The sequence below is a fragment of the Garra rufa genome, chromosome 19, assembly GCF_049309525.1.
Source record: "Garra rufa chromosome 19, GarRuf1.0, whole genome shotgun sequence".
NCBI lineage: Eukaryota > Metazoa > Chordata > Actinopteri > Cypriniformes > Cyprinidae > Garra > Garra rufa.
In genome coordinates, this window is record NC_133379.1 from 17,629,333 (window position 1) to 17,651,978 (window position 22,646).

General features: G+C 34.6%; 1 protein-coding gene across 1 annotated transcript; it reads right to left on the minus strand.

The window, feature by feature from the left end:
- Nucleotides 1-1,109: 1,109 nt before the first annotated feature.
- Nucleotides 1,110-22,015, minus strand: lcp2a (lymphocyte cytosolic protein 2a). Its single transcript, XM_073824385.1, has 21 exons — nt 18,693-22,015; nt 18,407-18,469; nt 13,323-13,369; nt 12,512-12,586; nt 10,666-10,700; nt 10,543-10,583; nt 10,271-10,454; nt 10,084-10,187; nt 9,932-9,977; nt 8,271-8,336; nt 8,054-8,082; nt 7,200-7,219; nt 6,858-6,971; nt 6,749-6,770; nt 5,850-5,862; nt 5,650-5,743; nt 5,470-5,510; nt 5,315-5,382; nt 1,861-1,935; nt 1,574-1,723; nt 1,110-1,490 (listed from the first exon to the last, which is right to left on the minus strand). Exons 1-21 carry the CDS (start codon nt 18,765-18,767, stop codon nt 1,365-1,367), a joined length of 1,488 nt encoding a protein of 495 aa, XP_073680486.1. The 5' UTR covers nt 18,768-22,015; the 3' UTR covers nt 1,110-1,364.
- Nucleotides 22,016-22,646: the final 631 nt, after the last annotated feature.

Below are 22,646 nucleotides of genomic sequence, written 5' to 3' on the forward strand. Positions count from 1 at the left end.
CATGGACACACTGTACGATTTTGGGCCGTCTGAGACAAACTTCGCAAATCCTAAAAGATTTCTCCGCTTCTAAACTAAAATATGTAGGATAGTCTTTAATCGTTAGTTTGACACGTTCACCGACATCCGATTAGACTAACGATTAAATAAATTAAATATCAAAACTAGTAATATGCATTGCAAAGAACTTCTTTAGGACATCTTTAAAGGCGATTTTCTCAATATTTTGATTTTTTTCGTGCCCTCAAATTCCAGTAGGCCATTTGTGCTATTCTAACAAACCATATAAGATTAGATTCAACTTTATTGTCATTACACATGTACAAGTACAAGACAACGAAATGCAGTTTAGGTCTAACCAGGAGTGCAATAAGCAGCAAGTGCAGGATATATAATTTGTAAGTTATAGGTGCACTTATAGGAGATATGTGCAGGGAGAATCTATGGAAAATATTTACAGATGAATGTAACGCTCACATAATTGTACAGCCTTTTCTATGATAAACACCGGTTGCGGCGCTGTCATCATGTGGGTGTTTAGTGCAGCTTACACTGCTTAATATTGTTAAACCAGCCGGTATTTTAACGTGTAAGGGTTGATAATGTAAAACTCCGGACAAGTTTTCTTGCGCGCACCCGTTTTAACGCGTCTTCTTGACTACATGACATCAGTGACAGCTGAGATCCCACAGGGTGACATGATTATCATGTTCGTATTTGCCAAGCAACAGTCGTAAAAGACTGTTATAAATCCTGCTTTATATACCCTTACCTTCAACTGCAGTAAGCCTGATTGACAGGTGTGTAACTTAACTCTCTCGAAGCACGTGGTTTTGGAGGACAAATTGAGATATAAATATTTTTCATTTGTGAGTTGAATCCTTGAGTAAACTATGTCATTCACACAGAAGCTCAGGAGTGTTGCCATGTCCGCGTGTTATAGGTTGATTAGTGTTCTTAGTTACAGTTTTATTTTGATTGCATGTCTGGTTTATGTGATTAAGCATGATTAAAAAACCGATCTGCAAACATTTTTAGAAACAGTTGGTTAAAAATATTTGGGGTTTGTTTTACGAGATTTGGCAACACAGAGCGCAATAGAAATCAAGTAATAGTGATAAAGTGTTTATTTATCATTTTGTTTTTGATATGAACATTTGATATGAACATGTATTCAGTGCTATGGAATGTGCAGAGATGCATTCAAAAACTTTATATAATGTTGTACAGACTACCAGAGTCATATTTTTACAAACCTTGACAGTTATGAATGATGTGTTGATTTGATTTGAGCTGAGAAAAAAACGTAACGTAAGAAAAAACAAAATCAGTTACTGTTAATTAGTTTCATGTAGAATAAAGGTTTAATATCTAGCTGGATAAATCAGAGCACACTGGTTCTGTTGGCTTGCTTCTCGGTTCTTAGCATCAATAAGAAGAAGTGGCATGTGTCTGTGCTGGCTGATAATGTCGCTGACCCGCTCGAAAGTCTGCCAAAAACAATCAATAGTGTTACAAACATGGTTCAATATGCATGAAGTCATGATTACAAACATAAAAACAGTTTGAATACCTCTTTGGCTTTTAGACCAGTGCCTAGAATGAAGCCATCTTGGTTTCTGCGGATCTGAATGTTGTAAACTTTGTCCTGGTACAGGACCACAAGTGTGTAGGGCTGGTCAGATGATCGATTCGAACTGTCTCGCACTAGGAATGTCCCATCCTAACAGAGGGCATATTTCAACAGATTAACTTTGTTAACCTGATACCAATGACATTTTTATTCCCTAAAGTTATGAAGAAAGTAAGAACCAAACTTTTATGTGCCATATACAGTTCGTTTGAACACAATTGTCTTACCCTGTTAACTCTTCTCAGGCAGCTCTCTGCCTCACCGCGGCTGATCTGACCCATATACCAAGATGGATCCATGTCCTGTTTAATGAAGAAAGTATTAGGGCTGACAGTGACTAGTGAGCAATGTCTGTCTGTTTTTTTGTATTTATCTGAGAAAATTATGATTTCAGATAGTATTTCTTTGTCAGAACAGATTTGGAGAAACTGCATCACTTGCTCACTGGATCCTCTGCAGTGAATGGGTGCCATCAAAATGAGACTGTACCCCATTGTAACCCATTCATGGCAGAGGATCCACTGGTGAGCAAGTGATTTAATGCTAAATTTCCCCAAAACAAATTAGGGCTGCAACTAACGATTATTTTAATAATCGATTAATCTGTCGATTATTTTTTCGATTAATCGATGAATCGGATAAAAAAAAGGAATTTACAACCCTTTATTCAAAAACAGAACTAAAATCTTTAGAAAGTGCACGAACATGTTGCTCCTTGAACTGTTATAATAATAATAATAAAATAAAAATGGACTAACACAAAAAACATACACATGTATGCTTTACATCTGCCAAATATATAGACTAAATAAACTAAAATTACTATCCGTCAAGACAGCGGCTTGCTGTGGTGTACATGCTGCATTTCCCATCAAGATGCCTCTCAAATTAAATTCCTCAGTGCGCATTAAAAAAGTCATGTGACTTTGCACGCTGGAACGGGATAACTTGACTAACTTTCTGCTACATTCATTCTGCCATGGCGGTGTTTAGTGTCCTGCCATCAGCAGCGACCAGCTGGAAGAGTTCCGCATTCAAATGCACGCAAAACTGGCCTCAAAGCCCCAGCAAAAGTAATTACCATGAATGTGTCAAGGCAAAAATTAAGAAAATATTCGAATTACTTGTTAATAAACTAGTATTTTCTGATTCAGTGTTGCAAAGATGAAATTGACGATCCTGCCATCTGCTCATTAATGCCTAATGCATCTTTATGGATTAGCTAATGAAAGAGTTTTGTTTTCGATTTTAATTATTTCGTTTTATAGTAAAATAATAATTTAAAGCTTTCTATAGATATTGTGTTTGTGAGGCAATTACCTGGGTTTCGGTTAATTATTGTGAAGCGCTCCTGTTTAAACCAAAGATATCAAGCGTATTCTGTTTGTTTTCTTTAAGAGCACATTTTGTTGATACTGTTAGTACACACAAACTAAGGTAGACCCTTTACAGTTCCGGCCCGGGTGGTAAATTACTCTTACCTTTATGAGCAAAAAAGAAATTCCACATTGCACTGGCGTCTCCATGCGCTGCAAAGCGCGCTTCTCTCCGCACAAACTTTGGAATTATCTTGATTGAATGATTAAACTAATATTGTGATATGTTTTAAGTTTTTTATATCAATGGATTTTAATTTAAATCGCGATGAATTAAGCAGGCTTTTGATCTGTCTGCCGCTGTTTGCTAGGTATAACTTTAAAAAACAAAAACTTGAATTTAACAAACAAAAAGTGTTCCAAATATATCTCTAAATTAACTTTATAAACTAAAGGAACGAAAATAAATGTAATCACTTTGCTATTAAAAACAGCAGCTGTGTAATGAGGAAGAGAAAGAGAAAAAAAGACAGTCGGACTGGAAATTCAGTCGGCCAAAAATTGATGAGCTGTCGGACATTTTTACAAGGAATGTTTGTTTAATAGCCTATTTAATACTCTTAGGCTACTTTCTTAATTAAATATATTATTTCTTTGATTTATTTTGGCGTTTTTAGGCTGCTTGTTCGCTGACTGAAGTGTAGGCATATATAAAAAAACAACAACGTGCCACCGTCACAGCCCTATTCAAAACTGAGACGATCTCACCTCAGCAGAGCTCCTCTTTCTCCTTACGGTTGTGGTATGTTTTCGACACATTATACAGACAGACAGTGTTACAAAAACTATAGAAGTAGTTTTCTCCATCTCCACTATCCAACGACCCGTACAGCAGCTGTTTTGCGATCGAGCATTGGCTGCTGTGAAAGTACGCTAGCCATAGTAGGCTTAAATATCAAACATGTTTGATATAAATCGGGGCAGCATATATATATATAATGTAGAAACGGTACTTTATGCTCAAATGTTCCAGTTTTGCGCATAAGTTAAATTCGCATTTTTGGATGGAAACACAGCTTATGAGGTGCCGAACTCTGCTGGCATCAGTGCGGGAGAGAGACCGAATGTGTCCACTCCGCTCTGCGCTCAATTTTTTTTTTTAAATATATATAATAACAACCAAATGTCTCTGCGTCGCGCGACACAACGAATCGATTATAAAATTCGTTGCCAACGCTTTTAGTAATCGATTTTTATCGATTTTATCGATTCGTTGTTGCAGCCCTAAAACAAATGCAAAGAAACAAAGACGTTCATCGATGGACTGGAGTCATGTGAGTTATTGTAATGTTTTTATCATCTCTCTAGCCTCTCATTCTGACGGCACCCATTCACTGCAGAGGATCCACTGGTGAGCAAGTGATGTAATGCTAAATTTCTCCAAAACAAACTCAAAGATACAAAGACATTCATTGATGGACTGGAGTCATGTGAACTGTGATGTTTTTATCATGCCTCTCATTCTGACGGCACCCATTCACTGCAGAGGATCCACTGGTAAGCAAGCGATTTAATGCTAAATTTCTTCAAAACAAACTAAAACATACAAAGAAACTCATTGATGGACTGGAGTAATTTGAATTATTGTAATGTTTTCATCATCTCTCTAGCCTCTCTTTCTGATGGCACCCATTCACTGCAGAGGATCCACTGGTAAGCAACTGATGTAATGCTAAATTTCTCATTATCATCTCTCTAGCCTCTAATTCTGATGGCACCCATTCACTGCAGAGGATCCACTGGTAAGCAAGTGATTTAATGCTAAATTTCTCCAAAACAATCTCAAAGATACAAAGACACTCATTGATGGACTAGAGTCATTTGAATTATTGTGATGTTTTTATCACCCTTCTAGCCTCTCATTCTGACGGCACCCATTCACTGCAGAGGATTCACTGGTGATCAAGTGATGTAATGCTAAATTTCTCCAAAACAAACTCAAATAAACAAAGACATTCATTGATGGACTGGAGTCATGTGAATTGTGATGTTTTCATCATCTCTCTAGCCTCTCATTCTGATGGCACCCATTCACTGCAGAGGATTCACTTGTAAGCAAGTGATGTAATGCTACATTTCTCTAATCTGTTCTGATGAAGAAAAACTCATCTACATCTTGTATAGCCTGAGGGTGAGAACATTTTCAACAAATTGTATTTTTTGGCTGCACTCTAGCTTTAACCTAAAAAGGTACTCTAGAGTCTAGACTCGTGTAGCACTTCATAGGAAATGCAATACAAAGGCGCCATCTCCTGGTTGATCTGTAGTAGTGTGATAGTCAGCAGTTCAAGCATTTTAACTGTACCTGCTTGCCGCCCATGTCTGCTTGTGGTGGTGGTGGTGCTCTTCCACTTCTCCGGTGATCGCTCATTGCTTTCGTTCAAAGTAATATAGGATTTAATTAGTTATTTTCATCAAATGTAAAGTAAGGTTAATCAAACTTATGCAAAGTATGCTTACCCTCCTGCAGTTTTGCTGGTAGTGATCGAGTGGGGTGAACACTGTGAAATGTGACAGAAAAGTAGTTAAATATAATGGAATAACTAATATTTATGAATATCAGGATTAATTCAGCAATATCTTCCTGAGTAGTATAAAATCAGATTTTTTTACAGTCAGTGTTCTTATTTAAATACATACTTGTCTGTTTGATAGGATTGTCCGTGAGTTCCTGGTGGTCTTGGTGAAGGGTTTCTGGCATGGAGTGGGAACGTGTTGGAGCTGTACCTGGCTGCTTTAAGAATTACAGAGTGTTAAAACTTAATTAGGGTTTTGTGATTTTTTCTTCCATCTCATCAAAATATGAAAACACACAAAATACTATAAAGAAAGCAACTTACTGTCATCATGAAACTGTCAAAGAAAAAATATTAAAAATAAGTGAGTGACTGAATATTAAGCAAATGCACAAATATACAGTATTACTCAAAAGTTTTTGAACTGTAAGTAATTTTCAATGTTTTATAAAGAAGTCTCCTCTGCTCACCAAGCCTGCATTTATTTTTTTTATTATTATAGCATCATTACTCCAGTCTTCAGTGTCACATGATCCTTCAGAAATCATTGTAATATGCTGATTTGCTGTTTATGAAAGTTTTGAGTACATTGTTGAGTAATGTTTTTCCAGGGTTCTTTGATAAATAGAAAGATCAGCATTTATTTGAAATAAAAAGCTTTATTTTATGGTATACACTATACTATTTTTTGGAAAATAAATTTTAGAAATTAATACTTTTATTTAGCAAGGATGCTTTAAAATTGCTCAAAAGTGACGATAAAAACATTTATAATGTTACAAAAGATTTCAGTTTTAGATAAACACTGTTCTTCTGAACTTTATATTTATCAAACAAACCTGAAAAAAATGATACTCAGCTGTATTCAACATAATAATAATAATAATAATAATAATAATAATAATACATGCTTTTTGAGCAGCAAATCAGAATGATGTCTGAACAATTATGTGACTGGAGTACTGTTGCTAAAAATTCAGCTTTGAAATCACAGGAATAAATTACATTTTAAAATATATTTAAAAAGAAAATAGTTATTTTAAGTAGTATAAATATTTCAGGATTTGACTGTTTTTGCTGTACTTTGGATCAAATAAATGCAGGCTTGGTGAGCAAAAGAGACTTCTTTAAAAAACATATATATATATATATATATATATACACACACACACACACACACATATATACACACACACTACATATAGTGTGCTTAATGTGATTACCTCCATTCTGGGGTCAGGTTGTCTGTTGGAAAAGCAAAGTACAGGTTACAGTGGCAGCTTTGGGAATAGAATGGTGCAGCGTAAAGTTATTATTTTTTATGAATCTGACCTGTTTTGAGAGTGGCCTGGTGTAACAGATGAGACGCTTCTGCGCACCCCTGACGAAGGAAGTGAGGGTTTGGGAATTCTCATTTGGTCTCCTGGTGGATCTACTGCAGGGAGTCTGATAAAAACAAATTAAATAAACGCAAATGATGAAAAATTACATTAAAAACAAAACAAAAAAACAAGTACATTTACAGTAATTTGCATCTACTAAAATTGTGGATTCTGTGTACACATATGTAAAAAAAGAATATATTTTTTTAAATGGTAAATTATACTACTAAAGATGGTCATACTAAAGCTGCATGTGCAGCAGTACAGAGAAAATGAAAGGAAACCACTGTACCGTCTTTGTGGTTGGACAGCCTACAGGGAAAAAAAACAATTATTAAAGAAACAACATTTTACAGAACCGCTGGAATATAAAATTATTATGGAGTACTATATACAAAAAATCAAAATGAAATTTTGAAATGGAAAGACTAGTATGTATTTATTTGAATAAAAAAATACAGAAAAAAAAAACAGTAATATTGTGAAATATTATTGCAATTTAAAATAGTGGTTTTCTATTTTAACTTTTAAGTTCTCTGTGCCACATGATCATTCAGTAATTATTGTAATATTCCAATTTATTATTAGTGCTGGAAATATATACATTTATATGTACAATGTACATATTATGTACATTTTTTCTTTCTTTCTTTGAAATATATGAATACTTTGATTCAGCAAGGATGTGTTAAATTGATAAAAGGTGATAGTAAAGACTTACATTGTTAGAAAATATTTCTATTTTGAATAAATGCTGTTCTTTTTTAACCTTTTATTCATCAAAAAAATGCTGAAAAAAGTATCACAGGTTCCAAAGCAATATTTGGCAGCACAACAGTTTCCAACATTGATAATAAATCAATATATTAGAATGATTTCTAAAGGTTTGTGTGACTCTGAAGACTGGAGTAATCATGCTGAAAATTCAGCTTTGCATCACAGAAATAAATAATACTTTAAAGTATATTAAAACAGAAAACTGTTAGTTTAAATTGCAATAATATTTCATAATTACTTTTTCTGTTTTTGATTTAATAAATGGAACTCTGATGAGCATTAGAGACTTATTTAAAAACATTATTGCTTCATTATTTTATTATTGCAGTATTACAATGCTGAAAAATCGAGGCTGGATAATATACTTACTCTGTCTAGCGAGCATGTGCCTCTTCCACCTGAAAAAACAAATTACAGTTTAGAGCTGAAGCAGCATACAACCCGCAATTGCAATAGGCTACAGTTTAGAATCAAAGCCTTCCGTTCAGGCGCTGCCTACATTATCTTTATCGATGGCTTTGACACCAGATCATATCAAGGTAATCTGAATTGCATAATTTCTCAATTATTATTTGCTAAAACATACCTGCTACAGCTGGAGGGTGGCTTCTGTCCAGAGCTCCTGGCTTTGTACTGCGGTCGACAGCAGGTGCTATAAAAGCACAGAACGGTAGAAACAACATATCAAGTTAGGGATAATCAACGGTTTGCCGTGCTTAAAGGATTTGCATTAAAGGATTTTAAATGCATGAAGTGGAGGCTAATAACCGCCCGACGCGATTTTTTCACTATATTGTACTTTTTTTCTGCATTTGTTTCAGTAAATTGTCGATCGACCGAGAGAGAGACAGATACGGCAAGACAGAGAGAGTTGACAGTTGTGTGTGTGTGTGTGTGTGCGCGCGTCTCTCTGAAACAACAAATTAAATCAAAAACAGCAGTTTTACCACCTCGTTGCTGAGGAATATAATGTAGCGATCTAGTATCTAGGCTATTATAATAAGAAGAATCGCGGGGAAGCGCTGACAAGAAGTGTATGTATGTGCGCAGCGAAAGGCGATCCTCTCCCTCTCTGTGTGTGTTTGCCTGCATCAAAAGCAGCGCATTAATATAGAACAGTGATTAAACTGACTTGGAACAACCTGAGAATGAACGGTTTTATACTACGGGGCCGTTGGATGCTTGAATCTGATTGGCTGACAAACGTTCTAATGGTGTGCATTACTTTCAGGGAAACGCACTGTCTGCGAACGTAGTTCCAGGCAGGTCTTGACCGCACATGTCTATATTACTTCGCCACAAGATTTTAGTCATTTCAAAGGTCCTTACAGCCTAAAACAGCAAAATAACCAAAACCCACAAAGACACTGGCCAAACAAATAAACACAGTAAACAATAGGATAAAAACAACAGATTATTTCCATGTTTTTGCCACAAAATTACATTTATTATGTACGGAAAGCACATACTCTATTTCTCCCACTCTCTCTCCCTCCGACGCACACACATACAGTTTGCACACACGTTAGCATACGCTTTAATGTTGTTAGCGCTGATCTGACGATTAACAACTTAAAAACTACATGACAGTTCTCACACGCGAGGTATCAACAGCGTGGCCTTGAAGAAAATGAACTTAAAGTTACACTATTAGTCAGGGGCGCCGCTCGCAATTTTGGGCCCTATGACAAAATATGAGGTTGGGCCCCCCCTACCACACAAAAGCAGATCTCTGGGGGCCCCTAAAAGGCGTGGGCCCTTAGAATTGTCCTAACTTACCCCCCCTTAGCGGCGCCCCTGCTATTAGTCGAGACAATGCTGCCGATAGCTTTTGAGAGAAGCACAGACTCAGAGAGGTAACTCACATGCTTTATATCTCTCTCTCCTTCTCTCTTGACGTTTGTCTGCTTGTCTGTCGGTCTGTCTTAACTTCATTATTAACTGCATTAGTTTGCTATCAAATGCTCAAATGTCGTTGCCAGGTCTAAAATGACGTTTTGGAATTAGTAAGGAATGTATTGGATGAGCTGCGTAAGAAATTAATCCTATATAATGTCTTGAAGGTGTGGTAACCGTGTTATAAGCGGTATAATTGACTTTGGTCCGTTGAATTCTACGAAAATAATGCACACACCCCTGCCAGCCAATCAGAAGCCAGTATCCAGACATTCCATTGTTTAAAGATGGATAAGTCCAACAACATCACACCCAGTTTATCTTTCACAGAAAATAAGAATACTTTCCTACCTGGGGGTCTTTTTAAAAGCCGTTCTTCTCTCATAGGTAATCCAACCTATCGATCATAATATCAAATATAAAGGTTATTGCAAAGAAGTTTAAAAAAATGAAAATCAAAGATTGAGAGGGACATATACTGTTTGGAAATATAAAGGACTCACACTTGGCCGCTCCACAGGAGGAAGAGCGGGTCCAGGGCCTGGGCCTGGGCGCTCCGGAGGAACAGGCGGTTGACTTCTGCCTGGTCTATGTGGGCGGTTATTATCTGATAAAACAATGAATCCTATCATGTCTCTTCCAAAAGACCAAGACAACATTAAGGATGAAAGAGTGTCCAGTTTTGCATACCAATATAATCAGTGTTTTCCATGGGTTTTGCAGGACAGATCTGGGCTGTGTCTTCATTAGGCTCGGTTGGTGGAGGCTCGTAGCTGTTATCACTGTCTGACGCCTCCTCTGGGGACTCATAATCTCCACCACTGGCTTCACCCTCTTCATTCGAATCTGGATTCTCGTAGTCATCATCACTCTCCTTGAGGAGGAATGAATACATGTGTTCTGCCAATCAGATGTGATGCTGATCACTTTAAAAGAGTTTTAAACACAAATGCAAGACTTACAAACTCTTCAGAGTCCCACGCTTGATCCTCATGGTGCTCAACTGAAAATAGTAAGAGGAGACTTTGTCTGTCTTCAAAGTGTAATTTGTAGCATTTAATATATTGTACTATAGTATATCATACCTGGTGGTTGTGGGTAGTTGGGAACTGGTGATGGCCTGTTACAAAACACTAAAGATAATTAGCTGTTTGCTGACAGTAGATGTACATTATGGTGGTTACAGTTGAGGTCAAAAGTTTACATACACCTTGCAGAATCTGCAAAATGTTAATTATTTTATTAAATAAGAGTGATTATACAAAATGCGTGTTATTTTTATTTATTACTGACCTGAATAAGAATTTCTCCTAAAATAGGTTTACTTATAGTCCACAAGAGAAAATAATAGCTGAATTTAAATAAAATAAAAACTACCCCATGTTCTTACCTGAACGATCCACGGCTGTGCTTTTTTGTTTAGTGATGTTGTTCATGAGTCCCTTGTTTGTCCTGAACAGTTAAACTGCCTGCTGTTTCTCAGAAAACTCTTTCAGGTCCCACAAATTCTTTGGTTTTTCAGCATTTTTGTGTATTTTAACCTTTTCCAACAATGACTGTATAATTTTGAGATCCATCTTTTCACACTGAGGACAACGGAGGGAATGCAACTATTAGAGAAGGTTCAAACGTTCACTGATGTTTTAGAAGGGAAAAGATGCATTAAGCTGGGGGTGAAAACTTTTTGAATTCAAAGATCTGGGTAAATTGAACTTATTTTGTCTTCTGGGAGGCATGTATGTATCTTCTTTAGCTTCTGGAGGGCTATTAGATATTTAGGCAAAATAAGAAAAATGTACACATCTTCATTCTGTTCAAAAGTTTTCACCCCTGGCTTTTAATGCATCGTTTTTCCTTCTGGAGCATCGGTGAGCATTTGATCCTTCTGTAATAGCTGCATATTAGTCCCTCAGTTGTCCTCAAAGTGAAAAGATGGATCTCAAAATCATACAGCCATTGTTGGAAACAGTTAAAATACACAAAAATGCTAAACAAGAAAACAAAAAGAATTTGTGGAACCTGAAGGATATTTCTGAAGAACAGCAGGCAGTTTAACTGTTCAGGACAAACAAGGGACTCATGAACAGCTATCACTAAACAAAACAAAACAAAACCAAAAAAAAAAAAACACACAGCTGTGGATTATTCAGGTAACAACACAGTATTAAGAATCAAGTGTATGTAAACTTTTGCCCTCAACTGAAAAATAATGAATAATTTCATTTACTCCCTCTCATAATGTTTTTTCTTCTGTCAACTAAAAAGATAATGCTTTTTTTTTTGGTCCATACAATGAAAGTGAGTGGGGTCCAATATTGTTGTAAACCCCATTAGATAAAAAGACATTCATAAAAATATCTTCTTTTGTGTTCTATACAGGATTGGAACGACATGAGGGTGAGTAAATGATGACAGGATGTTCAAATATGGGACAACCAACCATACAGATGACTACATACTTAGAGTCATACATTAAAAAGTTTGGGGTCAGTGGTTTAACACCTTTTATCATGCAAGGATGAATTAAACTGATCAGAAGTGACAGGAAAGACATTTATAATATTACAAAGTTTTCTGTTTCAAACAAAAGTGGTTCTTTTGAACTTTTTAGTCATCAAGCAAAGTTTGCACAAAAATATTAAGCAGCACAACCATTTTGAACGCTGATAATAAGAAATGTTTCTTAAGGAGCAAATCGGCATATCTGAATGATTTCTGAAAGACCATGTGACATGGCAGACTGGAGTAATAGCTGTTGAAAATTGAGCTTTGCCATCACAAATGACACAGAAACCAATATAACAAATTCAATATTGTTAATGCTGCTTTAGTGAGCATAAGAGACTTCTCTCTAAAACATTCAATCTTACCAACCCCAAACTTTGAATGTTAGTGTAAAAGTTAGATTTGTAATGGTAGAGATGTACTGGCCTCATTGTTGGAATCAGCTGAAATTTTCCCGGCTTCTTCTGTTTGCTGATTTCCTGACAAACCTTGGAGATGAGCCTAAAAATATTACCAAACACTAGTTTCAAATCCTCAAAGCATAACTGCCATTACTGACACATTATTGATTTGTAGGAGTTTTAAGAGAAAGTACAGATTGTAAATATTGCTTTAAGTAGCGGCTGAGGGTTCATCTTAAGCAGGATGTGGTAACAAAGCCATAATTTTGTGTCCTCGTTTCTTTGCACCTGTCACTTCTTAATAAACTAACAACACTCACTTTACCATAAAGTCACTACTATCATATACCTAAAGCCAAATATGCTTTTGGCAAGAAAAACAATCAATAACATCTGCTTATATAAGTGTTATTGAGGTATGGGGGGTTTTCAAGCATTTCGCACCAAACACGCTCTGCAAAACAGTTTCTGCATCAACGCAATGGTTCCTGCCACATCTGCTTCTCTGGTTTATCTTTCCTGTGCAGTATTTCCTCTTAATGTCACTATGTCATCAATAGCGTTCTTGCGCATTTCTACCTGTTTGTACTTTTACGCTTTAGAATAAAAAGGCAACATGATGAACTACAGTTGTTTTGAAAAGATTTTAAAGCACAGTGATAGTATTTGTAAAGATGACAAATAAGTAAAAAGTATGTATTTGAAAACTGTGGATATGATATATTATTCTACACATTTGTGTTTTATTATTCTACAATGTCTAAAGTACTCGTGTCATTTACCCAGTATAGATTCTGAAAGAGGAATGACAAATACACAAAATACAATCTACTTACGGCGCATGAAGCTTAGGGAACTTTTGAAGGTCATTGTCAGACATACTCTGAAAAAATATATATACAGACTGATTTTAAATTCATTTATCAAACTGGCTGTGTATGTATATACGTAGTCAAACTAAAAATTATTCAGACACCAGATATCATTTTTGTTAGTTTTTTACTAGTGGGTGCAGGACACTAGTTCATTTATGTAAGTGAGGATAGCAAAATAAAGTAAACTGTGACATATTACACCCAAAACGTTTTCATACAGTGGATTATCAGTACAATTTGGGACCAAATCTTTATTTGACACATTGACCTGACCATGTTTTGTGACATACCTTACTATCAAAGTTATCTAACATTATCAAGATGCATTTTTTCTGACACAGTTTAACTTTGAGTTCTTGTCATATTTTATTATCATTTTCTAAACTACAGCGAATAAACTAATAATCTGAGACATTTTGCAGGTGTCTGAATAAATTTTGTTTTGACTGTAATTCATTTGTGATTATCAAGATTAATTTGTTCTGACTCAGTTTAACTCTTGAGTTCTTGTCATATTTTATTACCATTTTCCACTTTAGAGAATAAACTGTGATAATGTTGAAGGTGTCTGAATAAATTTGGGTTTGACTGTATATTACATACGTAAGCAAACACTGAAAGGTCTATTGGATTATTATTGCAGCGATTAATGTTTCTGGCATATTAACCTCTTTCAACCTCTGCTGATGCCTTCGGTAGCGTTTCATTTCTTGAACAGACAAGCTGGAAGATGTACACGCTAAAAATGCTAGGTGAAATATAACCCAGCGGTTGGGTTAAATGTTTAAAAAATTACTATATTTCTTGCTTAAAATGAACCCAAAAAATAGGTTTGCAATTAAAATTTATTCAGTAACTGAACATTTAACCCAACTGCTCGGTCAAAACAACCCAGTCGCTGGGTTTGTCTATATTTAAACCAGCATTTACAGCCATATTCCAGGATGACAATGTCAACTCAGATTGTAAAATAAAGGTTCAGTAAGCATGAGAAATAATTTTCACAAATTAATTTTATTGTCCTGAATGAACTTGACAGTAACCTTATTAAAAAGTTTTTAGCACTAGTGTTGGGGAAAGTTACTTATAAAAGTAATCCATTACAATATCGAGTTACTCCCTAAAAAAAGTAACTAATTGAATTACTTAGTTACTTTTAATGGAAAGAAATGCATTACATTACTTTTGTATTACTTTTTGCCATCAGGGATGGGCTTGCTTGTATGTTTTTAATATAAAAAAATAAAATCCTTTTCACACCAGTAGTGAAATGAGTAAACCTCAGGCTGAAGGTTTGTGTCATATTCTGAGTTTGCATTGCACTGTTTTTATTTATTTTAAAGAATACGGAATATGTCTTTGTGCAAGTGAGGTGAGTAAATGCATTTTGACATTTCGTATTTGATCATTTCTACACAGCGCACACAACACCTCTGCACTTTCTCCTGATTTCTCTCAACATGGCAACATGACAGCTGTCAGTCGAGAAATGAGAAAACAAGTTACTGCCATTACTTATTTGAAAAAGTAACTCAGATATTTTACTGTAAATTAAAAAGTAACGTTACTTTACTAGTTGAAAAAAGTAATCTGATTACGCAACTCAAGTTACTTATAATGGGTTACCCCTAACACTATACTATTTTAAAATGACAATGTCGAGATTCATTGGTCTCAAACTGAAATAATGGTTCAGTAAACATGAGAAACAATTTTCACAAATTAATTTTATTGTCCTGAATCAACTTCATGGTCTTGACGTTAACCTTATTGAAAGTCTTTAGGACCAGTATTGGGGGAAAGTTACTTTTAAAAGTAATCCATTACAATACTTTTAATACCAATGAATTACTTACTTTTAATGGAAAGAAATGCATTACGTTACTTTTGCATTACTTTTAGTTATCAGGGCTGGGCTTGCTTGTATGTGTTTAATATAAAAATTAAAAGCCTTTTCACACCAGTAGTGAAATGAGTAAATCTCAGGCTGAGGGAAATGTAAATTCTAAAATGAACATATTTAATTATGGCAGGTTTGTGTCATATTCACAGCTCACACAACACCTCTGCACTTTCTCCTAATCTCTCTCAACATGGCAACATGTCAGTCGAGAAATGAGAAAACAAGTAACAGCCGTTACTTATTTAAAAAAGTAACTCGTAATATGTTACTGTAAATTAAAAAGTAACGTTATTTTAGTTATTTGAAAAAATAATCTGAATACGCAACTAAGTACTGTACTATTTTAGACAATGTTAAGATTCACAGGAATCAAACTAAAAATAGAGGTTCACAAATGAATTTCATAGTCCTCACTTCAAGTTTGTAAGATGTGCTGGAGTCAACTTCACAAAGTGGTTCGACTCTCTCATTTTCAAGACAAAATCTTAGCCAAAAATGAATACAACTCTTGATGTAAATTAATGTTTTGATGTTGCATAACATTGTCGCAAGATTGCCACAGCAAAGGCACAAACCTAAAGTAAATACATTTTAGAGTTTGCCACCTTTTTTTTGAACAAGCAGTGTAAAGTCGACTACAGCACATTTTTATTGAAGTGATGGCCAATCTTTCACAGTTCGAGCCTGATGAATCTTGTCATTGTCATCCTGAAATATGTACGAGTACGTCTTCTGACATGGTTGTTTGTGAAACAAAATGCTATGCACTGCATCAACACTCTTAAGGATGTGTTGGAGTCAACTTTTCAAGAGTGGTTTGACTCATGTAAAAAAGCCAAAGAAAATAAATATTAGAGTTTGCAACTTTTTATTTTGAATGGGCAGTGTAAAGTCGACCACAGCACATCCATTTTAGTGAGGTTAAGGTCAGTTAGTGGTCAGTCTTTCACAATTTGAGCTTGATAATTCTTGTCATTGGCATTCTGTAATATGTACTTGAGTACGTCTTCTGACATGGTTGTTTGTGAAACAAAATGCTATGCACTGCATCACTTAGGGTTAAAAACTACCCCCAAACTTAGGGCGTGCTAGAGTCGACTTCACTGTGTGGTTTGACTCATTTTCCCATTTTCAAGACAAGATCTCAGCCAAAAAAGCATACAACGCTTGATGTAAATAAGGAGGCAAAATGTTATAATAGCTCAATGCTGGCCAATTAAAAGTTTGAGTTTGTAACTTTTTTTTTAAGAAAAGGCAGTGTAAAGTTGACTCTACATCATTTTTAGTGAGGTTAGTCAGTTGGTGGCCAATCTTTCACAATTTGAGCTTTATAAATCTTGTCATTGTCATTCTGTAATATGCACATGAGTACTTCTTCTGACATGGTTGTTTGTGAAACAAAATGCTATGCACTGCATCACTTAGGGTTAAAAACTACCCCCAACACTCTTTAGGATGTGCTGGAGTCAACTTTACAGCATGGTTTGGCTCATTTTCAAGACAAGATCTCAGCTAAAAAAGCATACAACTCTTGATGTAAATAAGGAGGCAAAATGTTATAATAGCTAAATGCTGGCCAATTAAAAATTTGAGTTTGCAACTTTTTTTTTAAAGAAAAGGCAGTGTAAAGTTGACTCTAGCACATCATTTTTAGTGAGGTTAGAGTCAGTTGGTGGCCAATCTTTCACAATTTGAGCTTTATAAATCTTGTCATTGTCGTTCTGTAATATGCACATGAGTACTTCTTCTGACATGGTTGTTTGTGAAACAAAATACTATGCACTGCATCACTTAGGGTTAAAAACTACCCCCAACACTCTTTAGGATGTGCTGGAGTCAACTTTACAGCATGGTTTGGCTCATTTTCAAGACAAGATCTCAGCCAAAAAAGCATACAACTCTTGATGTAAATAAGGAGGCAAAATGTTATAATAGCTAAATGCTGGCCAATTAAAAATGTGAGTTTGCAAATTTTTTAAGGAAAGGCAGTGTAAAGCTGACTCAAGCACATCCTTCTTAGTGAGGTTAAGGTCGGTTGGTAGCCAATCTTTCACAGTTTGAGCTTGATGAATCTTGTCATTGTCATTCTGTAATATGTACTTGAGTACGTCTTCTGACATGGTTGTTTGTGAAACAAAATGCAATGCACTGCATCAGTTAGGGTTAAAAACTACCCCCAACCTTAGGCCATGCTGAAGTCGACTTTACAGTGTGGTTTGACTCATTTTCCCATTTTCAAGACAAGATCTCAGCCAAAAAAGCAGAAAACTCTTGATGTAAATATGGAGGCAAAATGTAATAAAAGCTAAATGCTGCCCACTGAAACATTAGTGTTTGCTACTTTTTTAAAGAAAAGGCAGCGTGAAGTTGACTCTAGCACATAGTTTTTAGTGAGGTTAAGGTCGGTTGGTAGTCAATCTTTCACAATTTGAGCTTGATGAATCTTGTCATTGTCATTCTGGAATATGTACTTGAGTATGTCTTCCGACATGGTGTTTGAGCATTGCAAAACTACAATTCAGTCACTCCAAATCATTTGAAGGATCATTTGAACATGCAAATGCTCAAACTTTTAGAACTTTGACTTCTTTATGTCTGACTGATTTCTGACTGAAAAAGTGTTGGTAGTTTAGAAATATATTACCACTTTTCTCAATATTGATTCTAGATTTTTAAATAGTTGTATCTTGACCAAATATTGGCCTATCCTAACAACCCATACATCAATGGAAAGCTTATTTATTCAGCTTTCAGATGTACGAATCTCAAAAAGTTGACCTTTATGACTGGTTTTGTGGTCTAGTGTCACATTTCAGTTAGGAGAATTAGGAGTTCTTGGTAGTTTTAAGAAGTTAGCAGTTTATTCGGTAGTTAGTTTCTAATAACAGCACTTCCTGAATTGCTGGATCAAGGGAAACAATGATACCACATTGAGTCACACCACAGACATCTGTTTTGTGAAGGGCAATTTTTGTCTCTGCTCCACAATGAATATGAACGTTTAACACAATCTAATTTTACAGCTATAGCTTTTTTAATGTATTTTTTCGGTGATCAGAACAGACCCGGACACAGACACAGTTTTGGGTTGTGACCCTCCAAAACAGCTGGACTCAACTGAAATTTTTAAAGGGGTACATACCAGGAACCTTTGTCCATTGATGTTATACCGTATCACAACCTTATCACACCCAGACAGATTCCGCTGAAGATAATTCAAAAGAAAGTGTGTCAGTCAAAGACAAAACTGTATCTACAACATAATGTAATTTGAAATATATTAAATATAATTTCATGCAGTGCTATTTAAGATTCTGTGGTGCTACTTAATAACAATAATTCATAAAACATGTGTGTTGAATGTCTAACAATACATTGATTACAACAGAAATGTTTTCAATTTCACATTGAAAGAGAAAGCAACTTACTTTCTTCAGAAAGTCTGCTAACCGTTGTGAATCCCAGGTCTGAACCTCCGATTTGGATGGAATATCAGAACTCATTATTCCGAATGTGCTGCACTTAATAATATCAAATCCCAGATGCCTTCAAGCATTGAAAAAAGTGTTGCCACTCTCACAGTGACTTCTGGTACGGTATTCACACTATGCCTGACACTTTGACTACTGAGAACACAAGAAGACTGGTGGTAAATCAAAAAAAGGAAATCAAAGATGAAAAAGAAAATACTTTAGTGACAGAATCACAACAAATGTACAAGCGGGAAAATGAATTAAAATTCTACCAACATTTTTAAAAATAACTAAAAAGCCCAACACCCCGGATTCGCCTGAGCACAGCGAGAAAAGAAAGAATGACATCTACTTCCCCAAAGACTTCCTGTTAATGATTGTTGTCACAAATAAGGGAAGTACAGCCCCTTCATGAAAAAAGAAGAAGTTATTTATTAATATACTTTAATTCATATTCATGCCTCCAGACAGATTTAGACTATATGCCTTGGACATTATGAACTGCTGGACTGAATCTGATGTTCATTTTAGTATTTGGTGAGATCCTAGACACACTATTCAAGTTTAAAACTACAATGTTATGTTTTATATATTTGCCTCATTATCTACACTACCAGTCAAAAGTTTTGAACAGTAAGTTTTTAATGTTTTTAAAGAATTCTCTACTGCTCACCAAGCACCAAAAACAGTAAAGCTTTGCACTGTTTTTACCCTTTAAAATAACTGCTGTCTATTTGAATATATTTTAAAATGCAATTTATTTCTGTGATCAAAGCTGAATTTTCAGCATCATTACTCTAGTCTTCAGAGTCACATGATCCTTCAGAAATCATTCTAAAATGCTGATTTGCTGTTCAAGAAACATTTTTAATCTTATTACCAACATTAAAATATAAATAAAAACGTTTTTTAACATTAAAAAGATTATAGAAATGAATATGTTTAATATTAATAAAGTCATTTAAGTTATAAATGTTTTCATGTCAGATAAATGCTGTTCTTCTGAACTTTATATTCATCAAAAAGACCTGAAAAACATCAACTCTGCTGTTTTGAACATAGTAATAATAATAAACGTTTTTCGAGCAGCAAATCAGAATATTAGAAGGATTTCTGAAGGATCACGTGACTGCAGTTATGATCCTATAAATTCAGCTTTGAAATCAAAGGAATAAATTATATTTTAGAAATAGATTAAAATAAAATACAGTTCTTTTAAATAGTAAAAAAAAATCTAAAAACTTACAAATCTTACTGTTCAAAAACTTTTGACTGGTAGTGTACTTCTTGCTACATGTCATGTGATACTTACATTTTGGTTTTGTATTTTGATAAACAAAAGCAAAGGGCTATCATGATAGCTTTCTTCGCAAACAAAATTTATAATATTAATCTATAATCATATATTCACTAAAGCAGTATTTTTTATAGCAATATTTAGTCAAATTTATTAGTTAAGAGTTGTATTCTACATTAGTTGAGATTTCCCAGGTTAATTTCACTTATTATTTAAATATAGATTTAACATTTAGACTTTTTTTTTAAGTAAACCCAGTTAATTTCGCAATTTTTGTAGCATGCTTTATTATAAAATCAACCCAAATGATTGTAGGAATTATGCAGCTTATCTACCATCAAAAGAAACTCATCAAAAGTCAGCCCTCGTGAATGGTTTGTGGATCATGACCTGCAACACGGTGGCTGGCTCAGTCCCTGAACTGTTTGCATTTAACACCCACAAGTGGAAACTATGAGTTTCGAGCTTTCAGTTGCTCCTGTTCTAGGGGTTAGTTCATGGAAATTTTTAAGTAAATGTGCCTCCATCACTGAATATCCGCTTTGATGTAGCTGTAAAGTGTATTTGATTCACGAAACTGTAAACGGATGTTCAGATATGATTATCATATTGCATAAACTTGATGTCATGCACCAAAACACAATACCCCCCTGCCTTGTCACACAGTTATTTCCATTTCCTGGCAGCTTACAAGTAGAAGGTGGTTCAGTGGGTGTATTAAAATCTGTTTTGAGGGCAAAGTCAGCGGTCTTGATTCAGAATAATGTCATCCTGTTGTATATGTCAATAATGTTTAAAGGAGCTCCCACACGGAATTCTGTCGCAATATTACTTGTACTTTATTTTGGTGGAAACTACCGTTACATGGTGTGTTTTTTGCGTGGCTCTTTATACACACTGAAACTTTTGCTACCTTATTTCATTTATTTGAGCTTTTTGTGACTGATGTTTATGACAGTTTATAACTTAGTTCATAGTCTCAATTGCTACATGTTTGTTTTTGGAGACCATAAACCTGTCACTGTTGCTCAGTTTTTCCTCATTTTCGATACAATAGACACGTTATATTTCCTCTTTATTTATGCACAATGGCATTTGTAGGTTAATGAAAGGACAGAACCCTGGCACGTGTCACTATTTGTGTTTGTCAGTGTGAACCATAGTGTGAACAGCTGAGCCGCTTCCCTTTGTCAATAAACATTTTTTTAATGAAATGTTGATGTAGTGAATTGGCATTTTTCATTAACAAGGTCTATGGGAATTTATTTATAATGGTAGGTGCTGACTTTTGATTTATGCCGTTTTATTGATTATTTTGCCAAATGTATTTCTTTATTTGCCATAGTAAACTTATGGGACCCAATAGCACCACCAAGTGGTGATGCACTATATTATTAAACAGCAGCTAAAACTTTGCTTTAGTTTTGGTAATTAGTGAAGTTCGAAATTCCTAATAATAAAACAAAAGAAAAACATCTGGACTACTAAAAGAAACTAAACCATATATAAATTTCTTCTTATATACGTTCTATTTCTATTCTACTTTTTTTTTTTACACATTTTTTTTTACCCTCTAACACTAGCTGTTTGTTATTCTCTTTCTTTTCTTTCGACATGTTTTCTTATTATTTATTTGAAAAAAAAAAAAATGAACCACTACAATACAACTCTATTCTTCTGTCTTTTCTTTTTATTAAAAACAATTAACCCTTTAATCTAGCATTCTCTATTCTTTTTCTATTTTTTCGACTTGTCTTTTTTAATTTAAAATATTAACCCTCTAACACTAGCGTTCTCTATTCTTTTGTTCTTTCGACTCTTTATTAATTAAAAACAATTAACCCTTTAACACTAGCCTTCTCTATTCTTTTTGTTCTTTTCACTTTTCTTTTTAATTAAAAAAATTAACTCTAACAATAGCTCACTCTATTCTTTCGACTTGTTTTTCTGTTTATTTATTTTGAAAGAATTAACCCTCTAACACTAGCATTCTCTATTCTCTGCACTTGTTTTCTTTTTATTTAAAAATTAACCCTTTAACACTAGCATTCTCTATTCTTTTTCTATTTTTTAGACTTGTTTTTATTGATTTATTAACCGCCTAGCATTCTCCATTCTTTCGACTTGTTTTCTTTTTATTTATAAAAATTAAACCTTTAACACTAGCATTCTCTATTCTTTCAACTTATTTTTATTGATTTATTAACCCTCTAACACTAGCATTCTCTATTCTTTTCAATTTTTCTTTTTATTTATAAAAATTAACCCTCTAACACTAGCATTCTCTATTCTCTGCACTTGTTTTCTATTTATTTAAAAATGAACCCTTTAACACTAGCATTCTCTATTCTTTTTCTATTCTTTTGACTTGTTTTTATTGATTTATTAACCCTTTAACACTAGCATTCTCTATTCTCTGCACTTGTTTTCTATTTATTTAAAAATGAACCCTTTAACACTAGCATTCTCTATTCTTTTTCTATTCTTTTGACTTGTTTCTATTGATTTATTAACCCTCTAACACTAGCATTCTCTATTCTTTTCAATTTTTCTTTTTATTTATAAAAATTAACCCTCTAACACTAGCATTCTCTATTCTCTGCACTTGTTTT